Here is a 15,147-nt window from a genome sequence, read left to right as displayed (position 1 = left end):
TTTCGATTTGTTGACCTCCACTACTTTGTGGTCCTGAAATAGCCCTTTTGGACGGACCATGGGCTGAAATTCCAGAACAAGAAAAACTTAATGGAAAAAAACCAGCTATTTAAACGAAAACTTGTACCGAAAACGACTAATGTGGCCTGCCTCGATTGGGGACCATGTGGAGGGGGTTATAATAATTTTATTAGGACTAGCGTCCAATCTCAATCCAACATGTCACTGTTACTCTATGGTTCAAATTTAAATTAGCTTGAGTCAGCCACGTTGGAAACATTATTCATTGCTCTCGGAGCACGACCAAAGACATTTCACAATAATTTGCAGAGTACGATACGTCCTATAGTAGTGCTTGTGTCTTCTGCCCTTCCGGAAGGAGAAATTATCGTGCAAGCGAGAGGAAATTTCTCCTTCTGGAAGATGGCCATTCCTGCAAAATTCTCATTTTATAGCAGCAACAAACCAGCAAACGCCCAAAACCAAATGTGGAAAGGAACAAAAACCCAGCAATATATACAAGACTACAAGTAATAAATGCCTCTCATTTTCACCATCAATATTCCATGCGAAAGGTTTGTGCAATATCCTATTTACAATTAGAGGAAGATGATTAATACTACTAAACACATCGAGACCTTATTATTATTCTTCAAAGTTCTTTCAGGATGGTTGTCGCCAGCTCGTGTCGTAAGATTTATTTGACACCAATTGTTAAGGGAGGAAGACAATGATAAACAGAGTTCCCAAATCCAATTATGGATTCAGAGTATCAATAATCCCCTATATGTGTATATCACATTTCTAAATCAAAATTTTTACACCGATAACCCGGCTATGAACGCCACCCCCGTGGAGGGCAACCACGACGACCCGTAAATAAATTTGGCCACCGTGAACTTACTGGCCTCCGAGGCCAATGTGATAACCTGGTACCCTGGCCACTTTACCCGTTGGCTCACCCCCGCCCCGGGTCCATTATTCATGTACTCGCCGTAATATAACGTGTCAAGGGCAAAATCGCCATTCCACTCCAGCCACCCGCGGGGGTCCACGTGGCCACCAATGGAGGACAACATGTACACGGTCCGAGAGTACTTCTTCCAGGGCCGGCCCAGGTAGGTCTGGACGGCCCCTTTGGAGGCCTCGAGGTCCGGCGTGGCGAGGATCTTGCACGCGTGGATGGAGATGCCGGTGTTTTGGTTCGGGTCCTTTCGGTTTTGGGCCGTGATGGTGTTCTTCTGGGAGGCCATGGGCTTTCGGGAATATATGTTGCAGTTTTGCAAGACCACTGCCGCGTTGCCGAATATGAAGTCCACCGTCCCGTAAATGTCGCATTCGCGATAGAACTGGCGCTGGGAGTGGACGTAGAGCGTGTCTTGGTATCCGAGAATTTCGCACCGGTAGACCACGGCGTGGTCTGCGCCTATGCGCAGAGCCACGGCTTGGTGCTTGCTTGGTCCAGCGGAGTTCTCGAATGTCATGTCACGGGCTATGAAACCGTTGCCTGTAGCCGCTGTAGATCAAAACAAAAAAGAGACCAAGTACTGAGTTAAGATCGAGCTAAGTGTTCTAAGTCCGCACGTGAACGTACGATTGTAAAGTGGTCCAGAGTACCACGTGGCGGTACTGCCGGATTATTGAATAATTACTCAAAGAAGAAGTAGATTGATTGGTGTGTTTCATTTGTATGGTAGTAAAATACCAAAACCTGTTGGTGTTAGCGAAGACACGAATTTATTTCTTTATTTCGGCTGCGTTTGGCTTAAAAAGTCACGTGACTTTTTTGTTCGTTTTTATTCATATATTTTTTTGTACTTGTTAGTTTTGGATCAAACTTTTTAACTTAGGAATCGGAAAAATACAAAATTATGATCAAAACTCATATTTTTTTGAATAAAGATAAAAATAATTCAAAAGGACATTCTTCTTTTTTTTTTATACTTATTTTTGTCTTTTTGAAAAAATTTGTGAGTTTCAATTATAATTTTGTACTTTTTCGATTCCTCTCGTCAAGATTAATCAATAAATTATAAAAATTTGACGTAAAACTTATAAATGCGAAAAAAATTTAAATAAAAAAGAAGAAGTTAAATTGACTTTTTAAGCAAAACCCACATTCATAACACTACAAGTCAAAGCGCCGACAGGTTAGGTGAGATTAAAATCCACATGACCTTACGGCGGTCAAAATACTGAACTTGGCCCGCATGACTTCCGCCCGAACAATGGGGCATTGGTTATTTAGAATGATTGATGTTCTTTATGGAGTTGCAACAATTTATGCGGGGCCGCATTCTGGAAATAATCATTCTACCATCACATTCAATTACAAACTTAATCACATATCTCTATTTCAATAGGAATAAAGCTCGTACACACTATACATTCAGTGTATATAAAACCCACATTTATTGTGAGTGTGTGTATTTGGATATATGTATAGTTGAGTATGGTGTTAGAATTATTGTTCCGGAAAAAATGCCAATGGAAGTCATGGAAGATAAGGAGATAGGAAGATATGTGTCAGAGAGAAAGAGAGAGAGAGTGAGGGGATATGGTTTTGAGAATGGAAAATTGGAAGGGCAGTTATTTGAATCAGACAAACGCTAAATTACAGGATGTGGGTATAAAGAATAAAAGCAACCGACAATCTTGAAAAATGACAGGCTAAGGAATTCTTACGGAAAAAATCTACTTTTGCAGGGATCTGGATCCTCTATACGAGGATTCTTCCATGTGAAAGATCGTATAAGAGTTTTCAACCAAAAATTTTTTTTTTCTTAAGTAATTCTATTCACAAGCTCGTCTGTAACGTATTTACTATCGAAAACAACTTGTTATTTCTCAACAACTTATTTACTGTCGAAAACAACTAACAACTTAATTGCGAAAAATTCTCTTAACAACTTATTCATTAGTGGAAACACCCCCACTCAATATATGATAGTCGATGGAGGAAAAGTTCACTTTGAACCTAGGTCACATAATTATTTTCAGTAGTATTTTTCTGCTCAGGTCGTAGTTCTCGTTTTATGGAATTTAATAGTGTAAGGTATTTTTAGACAACGCTCTTTCACTACTCGCCTTCGCTGTCGCTCATGCCCTTTGACATATACACATTATGACTTAAATCTGAAAAAGATTAACGTTTTCTTTAATGAGACAAAAGATCGGAGAAATGAAATTTACCGAATGACGCAGTGCGGAATGTCGTTATCTTATCGGCTACACTTTTGCCGCCTGTAATGACGGTTTTGCCCTTTCCATCCCCTATAAACATCAAGTTGGTCTTCTTTCTCCCCACCTTCAAATCCTCCTCCTCATATCTGCCCAACAAAAAAAAAAAAAAACAAACAAACATTAATGAGTTTGTTCCATCTTTTTCTCGGCCGTAGTAATTTGACTATTACGAAAGAAAAAGAATTTCGTGCCACTTGTCTTATAATAATCTTTTACTATGATGTGAATTTTTAAACCTAAGTACTTTATACTATATTACTAGGCAGTATGTACATTCTGCACTACAGGATCCTTGGCTACGTAAAGATGACTATATAGTTCACGTGAGATTTAAAAAAAATTCCACAACAACCGATCGACGTGGAGTCAATAACTTAATCGATGGATTCGATGCGAAAGCGAATATTAGTACAGTATATCATAATCAAGACTTTATGCCATAGTCCAAACTCAAATGAGGATTCGGGGGGGAAAATGATCGGTGCTATTTTCATCCTTTCACATCGCCAAAGGGAAAAAGAAGCATAAAGGTCAAGTAAACAATATTATCTCCGTCCTAAAATATTTGTTCGGTTCATAAAAAAGAATACTAAAAAATAATGTATTTCTTTAAAAAAAAAATTCAATTTTTTTTCATAAATTAAAAGAAGTTATTGATATCTAGTGAATTGTTGAAAAAAAATTAAAATTTTCTTGCAAAAATTATATTATTTTTACGTCTTCATTTTACGGACCGGACAAATATTATGGGACGGAGCGAGGAGTACAATATTCCCACTTTTCACTTACTTTCCTGCCTTGACGTAGATAATGGTCCGCCGATCGCTATGCTCTGGAGCCTTCTTGATCGCCTCCATGATCGACGTATACGTCCCGCTCCCGTCCTTCGCCACCACTATATCCGCCTGCACCTCCGCCGCCGGCATCTCCAGCAACGCCCTCTCCCTCCTCCCCAACCACGCCGGGAAACGACGTTGCCCCTGATCTCTGGCAGAACTCATTAGTCTCCTGCGATTCTGTGTCGGGATCCCGACGAAATCCTCGTCCCCGCTCGCCGCCGCATAAATCGCCAGGCTATTGCTCACCAGCTCCGACAAGTCCTTCAACCTCTCCTCCATTTGCTTCTTCACGCTCCCGCTCACCTGTTGCAACAGTTCAATGAAGCTATATAATTTAGCATATTTTGACCATCGTAAATATATCGAGGTTTAATATCTTTCCGTTATGCCATTAGACTTTTGGCCTAACCGTAATCTAACTATTCAAGTACTGAATTTCGTTGATCTCAGGAAACGATAAATGGAAATAATGATTCTAACGTCACCTCTTCCAACCCTTCCGCACACGTGTCTTGGTTCGTCATTGCAGCGCTCAACCACGTCACCACGTCCTCAGTCGACCCGGTCGGCTGGGCATTGCCTTCGGCGACGGCGATGAGGGAGCGAGCAAGGTGGTCGACGGAGCCGTCGAGGAGGTCGAGGCAGTCGTCGTAGGCGGACCGCACGTGGAGGTCCATGGCGAGGTTGTTGATGTCGGAGGAGGCGGAGAGCGCCCGGCCGACGCGGCGGAGAGTCATGTTGACGGAGATGTGCACGAGGTCGTGCTCGTCGGCGGAGGTGGCGCCGGGGAAGTCGAGGAGCGAGTTGATGCAGAGGCTCTGGTACCGGGTCCTGCTGCAGGTCCGGGATATGGCCACCGTCGGTTTCCGGTCGCCGCTGGAAACACCCGAGGCCCTGGCCCGGATCCCGACCACAACCGAAACCGATACGGCCGACGCGACCAGGAAGGCCAATGCGAACACCAAAAGCAGCTTTATTCTGTACCTTTTCGCAGTGGTTTTCGGTAGTGACGTGGCGTCGTCTTGTTGGTTCGGGAGTGGCTCTGATTTCGATGAAGTAGGCTCGGTCTTCCCGAGCCTGCCGTAGTCCATTGGTTGCGCTTAAATTATTCAGAAAGTATATATAAAAATCAAATAAAAGGCAGGGAGGGAAATAGTAGTAGGAAGACTGTTGAGAGAGGAGAGAGAAAGGAGGGGAAGGAATAAGGATGAGGAATGGGCAGAGAGAGAAGTGGGCTAACATATAGGGGGCGGTGGATAGCTAGGAGATAGAGAATGGACATGAGAGAGAGAGAGTGGACTAATGAACCGATGATACAGATATGTGTGCACAGATTCTCAAACAAACATAAGGGTGTTTCAAAATTATTCGATTCAAGCATTAGAGGATTTCGAAAACTTTTACATGTGACGGACAGTGTCGAATACATTTGTGTTCGGATGTCCGCGCAAAAAGTTATGGACGCGAATGCTTTGGGATTAAATTAGGGTTAATAGGAGGAGGGGTTGGTGTGGAGTCAATGTCGAGGACATGAGCTGTACTCTACTTTATGAGGCACTAGACATTGGAGCATTGTGAGATGAATGGATGGATGGATAGGGAAGTATCTGTTCTCTGTTCTCTTAAACCAACCTCAAAAATCAAAAGCTGGATTGATTAAAGTTGGAGAATTTAATATTCCGAAAAACCGGAACAAAACGCTAATCAAGGACCAAATGATTCGGGGATTGGATTCCGAAGCAAATCTACCTCGGGAATGATGTTTGTTCCCCTTTTACGTTTTTGGTTTAGGGAATTCGATTAAACAATGATCAGGATTGGGAAAATTTAGAGCTTAATTAAGCTCTGATGAAAAGGATACGCGCTTTTACTTTATTATTAGATATTATTATTACTAGTTTTCTGCCTTTTTTTTGCTCTTTAATGTGGTTATAATTGTGAATAACGACCCAATACCTAACTTCTACTACTTCCACTTGGCAACTTTAAAAGCTTCTCGAGGGTGATGATGTTCTCTCTCTCTCTCTCTGCGTAGGAATCATAGTCGTAGATGTTATGGGGAAAGTGAAAACATAGATAAAGTTTTAAAGAATGATTAGAACAACGGTAATGTTACGGACACGGAAATGAATAATGACGTTTTCAATTGACATTGGATGTGTTAAATTTTTTGGAAGATTTCAAACTAAAACAAATTGACAATAGGTGAAGTAACCTTTAGATTATATGAATCATGTTTGAGTGACTTAGATGATGAGCGATGTGGGACAAAAGTCTAACACTTCCCCTCACGTGCTGTCCGAATGCACGTGAATTTGTGAATTGAGTTGTTAACATAACATTAAGAAATATTATGTTGCCATATTTTTTAAGATTTATTATTATGTTTCCAGTTTAGACAAATTATTATTTATGTTTCTTAGTTAGTCTAAGTTTCCTTAATATACATATTTCCTTATTATGCATCTTGTAGCCTATATAAAGGCGTGCTAGGTTATGGTTTGAACATAAGCAATAATACATATTTCACCTTTATTAACATGGTATCAAAGCTATAAGGTCTAGATCCTGTGGAATTTTTGCTCTCAGTGAGTAGCCTAAACTTCATTGCCATCTGTCGGACACTCGTAGTAATATGTAACTGGCTCGTACACTCGAATTTCACCTCAAATCTCTACTGTCATGGCTTCTCTCGCTCATGGCTGTTTTTGGCTCTCCTGGCCGTTTCTCTTTCATGGCTTCTTCTAGTTTCTCTTGGCTTGGCATGACTGCTCCTAATTTCTCTTGGCTTTTTTCAAATTCAAGTTGATAGACCTACTTGAATTTAAGTGAGATGTTATTTATGTTTCCTAGTTAGTCTAGGTTTCCTTAATATGCTTATTTTCATGTTATGCGTCCTGTAACCTATATAAAAGTGTGTTAGGTTATGGTTTGAACAGAAGCAATAATACATCTTTCGCCTTTCTTAACATGATGATATGATTGTTCGATTTGTGTTCCCAGCTTCTTCTTCTTGTTTTCTTTTTTTTCCACAATAAGAATTGTTAATCGTTAGGAACTTTTACGTTAACCTTGGTGAATTGTGTTCAAAGTTTATCACCGCGCTCCCGAGCATTTTTTAACCAGCTGATAAAGCGTAATGAAGGTTAAAGAATATGCACTAAAGTTGCAGATAATGAGAACATGGAAAATATTTGGGAATGGGTAGTGAGAACGAATCCAGGGGAGGTGCTATGCAGGTTGAATTACCGAACGGACGGTTCAGATGCCGCACAGTACTGTGCTGTGCGGCTGATCGGTGCACAACACCATCCCCAGTTTGATTGGGAACTCGCAGTGGCACAAAACACCAAAGCCCAACATGTGCTGAAATGTGCACGACCAAAATCTGTAAACTGTACTTTTCTACTCGTAAGTACTATAGAGATGCTAAGGGTAGGGCACTGCGCTAAGAGCATGTACACTAAAATAAAAAGTATTTTAGCTACCTAATAATCTAATCTCTTTTTTTAATTTACTTACTTAAATCTCTCTTAATCTTACACCAATACTTTCTATTATCATCTCTATTCTTATAAAATACTATTCAATTGCAATACTAATTTTTTTCCCCCTCTCTCCACCGTTCTCTGTCCAAAATCAGATGACCTAAACCCACAAATTGACTACCATAAATCAATTAACCCAAAATTTGAGCTGTACAAAATTATTCCTTGCAAGGTGGGGTTAGGAAGGGGGAGGTGGAAGTGCTGTCGAAGTTGAAGTTTCGTGGGGGGGGGTGTGGTGAGGGTATCATTATGAAGTGAAGGAATTAAGGGGAGGTTGGGAATTTTGGAGATGGAGATTTGTTGTGACAGAGAGAGAAAACTACTGAAGAAGAACGAAGAACAGGAGAGAGAAAGAGGAGGAGAGAGAAACAATACGTAATTGTTTAAGGAATTCTTCATGAACAGTGACTTGGTAATAATACCGAACTTTTCCATCTAAGCTATTATACCTTTGTCTTTTTCTACTCTGGTGTAGCTTACTTTTGTCACTTTCATTCTTTATTTTAGCTAATATAGCCCATATACCCATACTGATGTACATGCTCTAAGGGTGCGTATTATTCCACCGTAAAAGCTATGGGTAGATATATAAGCTTGTACATACTATGTATATATATGAATTCGTGGGGTCCACCCTCGGGTTGCACAAAGAAAATAGGGTATAGCTTTGCGGGGAAAATGTATTAAAAAAAATGTACGAGTACATACTAAACTTGTATAAATACTTTGATTTTGATTGTATCTTAATCACCGCTTTTGGTCAGTCGTTAAAAGGGTCGTCAAAATGTCACTCCCTTAATGTTTTTTTGATAGGCCAGGCATCCCTTACTTAATGTTAAAGTCATGCGTTCCATAGAAGTACATATCGGCCGGACACTCACTATTGCATTGAAAATTAAACCAAATGGGAAAACCATACATGTGACATGCACAGCCAAAATTGCATCCTGAACAAGTCTGTGTTACTTCGAATTGAAGTCAACAAAAATAACAGTGGAAGCCATGTGACAATCAGCATCAGCATTTTCTTATGGACTTTATTGCCTTTATGTGAAGAATTTGGTACAAAAGAGGGCATTTGCGAAGCCACTGCCTAAAGAAAGAAACACAAACTTACCAATGAAGATTAATCGAGGTGCATGCGCGTAAATTGAATCGAACACCTGAGTTATGAAAAAAGAAAAAGAAACTTCTGGCCAATCCTTGTACGTTGATTTTGAACCTTTAATAAATCTCAACCTTTCAAGAAAAGGCATATGCAGTTGCGATTCCGCCACGTTCTTTGTGACTAAAGAAAGAAACACAAACTTACCAATAAAGATTAGTCGAGGTGCGCGTAAATTGACCCAAATTCCTGAGTTATGAAAAAAGAAAAAGAAAAGAAACTTCTGGCCAATCCTTGTACGTTGATTTTAAACCTTTAATAAATCTCAATCTTTCAAGAAAAGGCCTATGTAGCTCCGATTCTGCCATGTTCTTTGTGACTAAAGAAAGAAACAAAAACTTACTAATGAAGATTAGTCGAGGTGAGCGTAAATTGACCCGAACACCTAAGTTATGGAAAAAGAAAAAGAAAAGAAACTTCTAGCCAATCCTTGTACGATGATTTTGAACCTTTAATAAATCTCGACCTTTCAAGAAAAGGCCTATGCAGCTGCGATTCCGCCACGTTCTTTGTGAATAAAGAAAGAAACACATACTTACCAATGAAAATTAGTCGAGGTGTACGTAAATTGAACCGAACACCTGAGTTATGAAAAAAGAAAAAAAAAAAAGAAACTTCTGGCCAATTCCTGTACGATGATTTTGAACCTTTAATAAATCTCGACCTTTCGAGAAAAGGCCCATGTAGTTGCGATTCCGCCACGTTCTTCGTGACTAAAGAATCAACATCGATCCCATCTGCCAAATTAGATTCTTGAATTGACTGGAATACTAAAGAGCCACCAAAAAAGCGGTATGCAATAAAGCATAGATCGAATCAAGTTCAACAAAAGGCTATAATGGAAAGTTTCGTGTGAAAGAAAAAAGAGAAGAAAAAGGTTGGTGTTGATTAGTAATTTAACCTACAACGTTGTCTCGTCAACCTAAATAATAAACAAAAAAAACATCAAAGGGGAAAAGACGCATCTCAATGGCGGAGCTTAAATTTAGATCTGACATAAATAATATTAGTCGGCAAGAAAAGAGTAAAGCGAAATGAGGTAATTTAACACAACCACCACGTATTTAATCTGAGTGGAAAATAATTTCTTGCTCCCAACTATATGCTATCAACAATTCTTTAAAAAAAAATTACCAAAAAAAAAAAAAATCTTTAAAAATGAGTGGAGTAAATTTTCGGCTCTCATTAATTTTCTGAATCCGTCACTGGGTGTAATACTAGAAAGAGAACGAGTGGGAAAATCTCTTGATTAACAAAAATGAGAAACATGCACCTCGGTCCCCGTAATTCGTTAAGGCGTGCGCAAGCTGATCCGTCCGCTTGATTATAAAAACAGAGAAACAAGAGGATGTAAATGCCCAACGAACACATTAAATAGACATGTGATGGGGGACAAAGACTAATAACAAGTCTACTAGCCCTAGCTGTATCACATGCATGGTTTGTGATACACATTTCTTGTCAAGTACTTCTAAATTCATTTCATTTCAAAAAAAAGTACTTCTAAATGAATTTAACTATTGGATACAGTTCCCTAATGTGGACCCTATAGTCATTTTCTTCTCTTTAAAGAAATGCATAATTTGATCAGACAATGATAATATCTGATCGACTTGATTTTTTCGTTACACACGATCTATATACTAAGATCTATATAAAACGACGGTTTAAATTGTTAAAATTAGGATTGATCTGTATAATTATGTGACACACTGTTACGCTCGTGAAAGCCTTCGCATTATGTCTTAAAAATATTTAATTGTACGAAAATTCCTTTAGGTTCATTACACCTCGATCCAGTTATCAAATTCATGTTTCCTTATTCATATATCCGTCGCCTTTATATTTTTTTCCCTACCAATTTTGGTTATGTTTGGATAGTACTAGGTAAATTGCGACGTGCAAAGCACGTTTGTCATGCCCGTTGTAGAGAACAATTTTGTGTGTTTCTAAAATCATAAATGTAGTGTAATAGAAGTTGTCCACGTAAGTTTGAGCCTCTGTAGGAGAATTCAAATTTACTTGGATCACAGATTCCGTTCCCATTCTACGCACTTATTAGAAAGGGCCGGAACTAAGCCACAGATATGGTTAGAGACTGGAAAATAGATGCTGATAAGGACATTACCAGAACTTCAATCAATCAACAACAATAGAGGATTCAATGAGCTGTTTTAAGTATGAGAATGATATGATGGCACTGCAGTAATGCATGGGATGGTACTGCTTGACAACTTGACTAATCAAGAACTTGAGACTTGTAAGCTGGATTCTAGTATCTAAATTTTTTCCAAATTCTTCAGAGTAGAGGATGTTTCCCATGTTAAGAAAGGTAAAAAGAGTGCGATTTAATAAAAAAAAAATTGGAGAACAACATATTAAAGACTGAATATTTTGAGTTAATTGTGCAAAACAAACTTGCTTCAGTTTAATAATATAGTGTGCAGTTCTCTCACCGATTTGATTTATTTCTCGGTCGGCTGATAAGATGGAATTCTGCTAATAAGTGTTTTGCTTCCTCAATTAAACCTATCCCAACACTGGAGCTCAATCCAACTCTTGCCTCCAAATTCACCTGAAAAATTCAGCCTCTTTTAGCATAGTCAGGTTGTCAATAATTTTGCATTTTACTACGAGGTCAAGGGTTCGAATCTTCACAATTTTCACAATTGCATTTGACTGTTATTTTCTTTGTACTTATTTCTCCTAATAATGGGGGCTAGTAGTTGGGTTTGGCTTATAATGATTGAAAGTTATTTTCAGTTTCATGTAATTCTTATATTTATATTTTCCTACAGCATAACAAAAAAAATGAGCTAAAACTCATAAAAATATGTATTTCAAAAAATGTCATTCTCCTCACATGCATCAACTAAATGTTCATTTAGTGGAAACAATTTGTCTAAAGTTCTTAAACTATAAATATTTTTTTTAGGAAAACTCATCCATACTTAAACAAGAAAGTTTTACGCTTGCGCTCTAGCACCCCCTCTGTCCGCGCATTATGTGACTTAGGGTTGACCTCATATTTATGCCCATTTTTTAACGATGACAAAAAAAATAATCTAAAAAGTCATGAATTATTTTTGTCTTCAATGTTTTTTTTTAGATTTTTCTCGCGGAGACAGATCACTAATCCAAAAAAATTTGATACAAGACTCACAAATATGAAAGAAAATTGAATATGCCCCTACATTGATGGCCCTTAGACAACATAGATTAAATAATTCAGTCTTGGCATTCCCAGTACACGCAATCTTATTTGCAAAAGTTACTTTCCTCTGGAACTCACAATAGGGCCATAGGCCACTCCACCACAAATCGACTTGTTCGATAAATCTTTTTTCTTCAAGTAAGTTTCAAATCGCACTGTTGAATCTCATTCAATAAAGATAAGGTTCCTGACCGGAAGGGATACCGACCAACTCCCGACGGCACGCCAGGCCTACTCCGGCCACCAAACAGCTGATTCGATCCGTCCAAAAATTCTATAAAAAAAATGAGTGGACCCACGCAAGAATCAACAGCATCCGATGTGTGTAGGTGCTCGATCTAAACACTTAATTTTTTTGTATATACACATATATTAAAAAAAATGGAGTGTTTGGATTGAGTACCTATACACATCGAAAACTATTGATTCTCGCGCAGGCCCACGCTATTTTTTAAAAAAAAAAAATTGGACGGATCGGATCAGCAGTCCGATGGCCAAAGTGGGCCTGGCGCATCGTCGAGATCCGGTCTGTATCCCTTCCAGTTGGGAACCGTAGCACTATTGAATCTCATTCACCCCAGCACACCACGTAACCAAGTAAATGGAGGAAGCCAAATGACAATTTTGCCCATCTAGCCAAGAACAACTGTCCAACAATTGAGGGGCACAATTGTTCAATTAAGTCTAAAATTGGCTAGTGAAAATCTGTCCCAACCAATGTTCTGAATACCGTATCGGCTAGGATACCAATTTTTTTACTAGTACGGTACGGTACCGGTCAAATACTGGATACCGTTTCGGATTTACCGCAACCACAATATATATAATAATTATATATAATTATAATTCAAAAAAATCTCTCATGCCATGTAATTCATCATAAAATACTTATATGTTTGCCTCTTATCCTACATTGCTTAGTTATAAAACTCTTTTCCATCTTAAATGACTTTGCACATTAGTAGGCTTGTGAATGAGGACCCAATAAGAGGTCTTGCGCGCTCAAAAAATAGGCCGTGGCCGAAGGCAATTTAGAAAGCCCGTGTTTTGCTAAAATTCTGAAAGGACAACCTTTTTTTTTAACGTGACCAAAAAAAAAAACGCTCTGCAAAAACGTTTTTTGTTTTTGGGTTAAGATAACGTTACAAAAAAAAAGAGGGTAAATTGAGTAGGAGGACATACTATAAAAGTTTTTGCCATGATAAGGATATAAATATTTTTCTCTAAAGTTTAAAGGACATTGTGTCCAAGATTTACAAATAACCCCTTCCAAAGTTGACCGGCGTTGACCAAAGTTGACCGGCGTTGACTGACATTGACCGGCGTTGACCATGGTTGACCGGTGTTGAAAGTGCCTAAAACCCTAGGGTATCCTATGAAAGTGTCTAAAATCTTAGGGTACCCTATATATGAAAGTGCCTAAAACCCTAAGGTACCATATGAAAGTGCTTAAACCGCTAAACCCTATAATAGGAAAATGAACCCTAAAACCCTATAAAAGTGCCTAAAACCCTAGGGTACCATATGAAAGTGCCTAAAATTTTAGGATACCCTATATATGAAGGTGCCTAAAACCCTAAGGTACCCTATGAAAGTGCCTAAACCGCTAAAATCATATTATAGGAAAATGAACCCTAAAACCCTATAAAAGTGCCTAAAACCTTAGGGTACCCTATGAAAGTGTCTAAAATCCTAGGGTACCCTATGAAAGTGCAACAAGATCGAAAAATACGAAAAAAGACATTTTGTATTAGCCAAACAAGACCCTTGTCTCATTTAAGATCATTTAAATTAAAAAAGACATTTTTTGTGTTAGCCAAACAAGGCCCTTGTCTCATTAAAGGCAATTTGGTCTTTTCACGGACCTTAAACTCTAAAATATTTTCATTAATAGACTTTACACATCACTGAAACTTAAGCTGGACTAAATCTAATTTGGGACCTCTTCTTTTGGACTTTATACCAATTTGCTGAAAAAAAATACGCTCTGCAAAATTCCGGCCGAAAATCCCGGTAACCTTGTCTCGACCGGTATTTTCCGAAATGGCCAGTACCGAGCGGTAAGGACCGGTATTGGGGGAATGGAATTGAGGGTTAGGGTATCGGTTATTTGTCAAAACGGTACGTACCGGCCGGTACGGAACGACATTCATAACTATAGTCTCAACTGGTTCTTATTATAGAGGAGAGGAGGAAAATTTTGTTGAGGGAAATGGAAATAAAAAGAAATATGAAGCAAAAAAACTACTTTTGCTCTTGGCCGCAAAGAATTACTTTTTGCCACGAATAATTACTCTTGGCCGCATAGAATTCTCTTAGTCTCGAAGAATTGCAAGACCATAAGTCATTCTTCGCTGCCAGGAGTAATTTTTTGCGGCCATAAGTAATTCTTTGCGGCCAGATGTAATTCTTTACGTCCAAGAGTAACTCATCACGGCCAAGAGTAATTCTTCGCGGCCATAAGTAATACCTCGCGGCCAAGAGTAATTTTTTGCGGTCAAGAGTAATTCTTTGCAGCATGAGTAATTATTCGTAACCAGAAGTAATTCTTCGCGGCCATAAGTAATACCTTGCAACCAAGAGTAATTTTTTGCAACCACGAGTAATTCATTGCTGCCAAAAGTAATTTTTTGCAATAGGAGTATTATTCGTGACCAGAAGTAATTTTTTGCGGCCATAAGTAATACCTCACGGCCAAGAGTAATTTTTTGCGGCCAAGAATAATTCTTTGCGGCAAGAGTAATTGTTCGCAGCCAGAAGTAATTCTTTGCAGCCATGAGTAATTCTTCGCGGCCAGGAGTAATTTTTTGTGGCCAAAAGTAATTCTTCGAGGCCAAGAGTAATTTTTTGCGATAATGAGTAATTCTTCACGGCTAGGAGTAATTTTCTTTGCGGTCAATAGTAATTCTTCACGTTAGATTCTTTTTCTTTTTAACTACTAGGTAAGAGAACAAAATTGTTGTTCAATACAATTTGAACTATTGGTTTAGATAATTTGGAGTTTCATGATCTGTTTGGGATTGAAAATTGTAGGTTTTTTGTTGGAGCCTTTTGGGTAGATAAAGTTTCAAACTCTACTCCTTACTTGGTTATAAATAATCTTGGAACTATTTTACTATTCTATTTTTCTAGGTCAGT

At 38.7% G+C, this 15,147-nt stretch overlaps 1 protein-coding gene across 1 annotated transcript; it reads right to left on the bottom strand.

Annotated features, from left to right (window-relative positions):
* Positions 1 to 525: 525 nt before the first annotated feature.
* Positions 526 to 5,542, bottom strand: LOC131319802 (probable pectinesterase/pectinesterase inhibitor 61). The gene is made up of 4 exons (XM_058350201.1): positions 4,568 to 5,542; positions 4,033 to 4,385; positions 3,193 to 3,329; positions 526 to 1,516 (listed from the first exon to the last, which is right to left on the bottom strand). The coding sequence occupies exons 1-4, from the start codon at positions 5,171 to 5,173 to the stop codon at positions 819 to 821; spliced, it is 1,794 nt and encodes a 597-aa protein (XP_058206184.1). The 5' UTR covers positions 5,174 to 5,542; the 3' UTR covers positions 526 to 818.
* Between the last annotated feature and the right edge of the window lie 9,605 nt (positions 5,543 to 15,147).

This window comes from Rhododendron vialii, chromosome 3a (assembly GCF_030253575.1).
Source record: "Rhododendron vialii isolate Sample 1 chromosome 3a, ASM3025357v1".
Lineage (NCBI taxonomy): Eukaryota > Viridiplantae > Streptophyta > Magnoliopsida > Ericales > Ericaceae > Rhododendron > Rhododendron vialii.
This window is presented reverse-complemented; position numbering and strand designations above follow the sequence as displayed.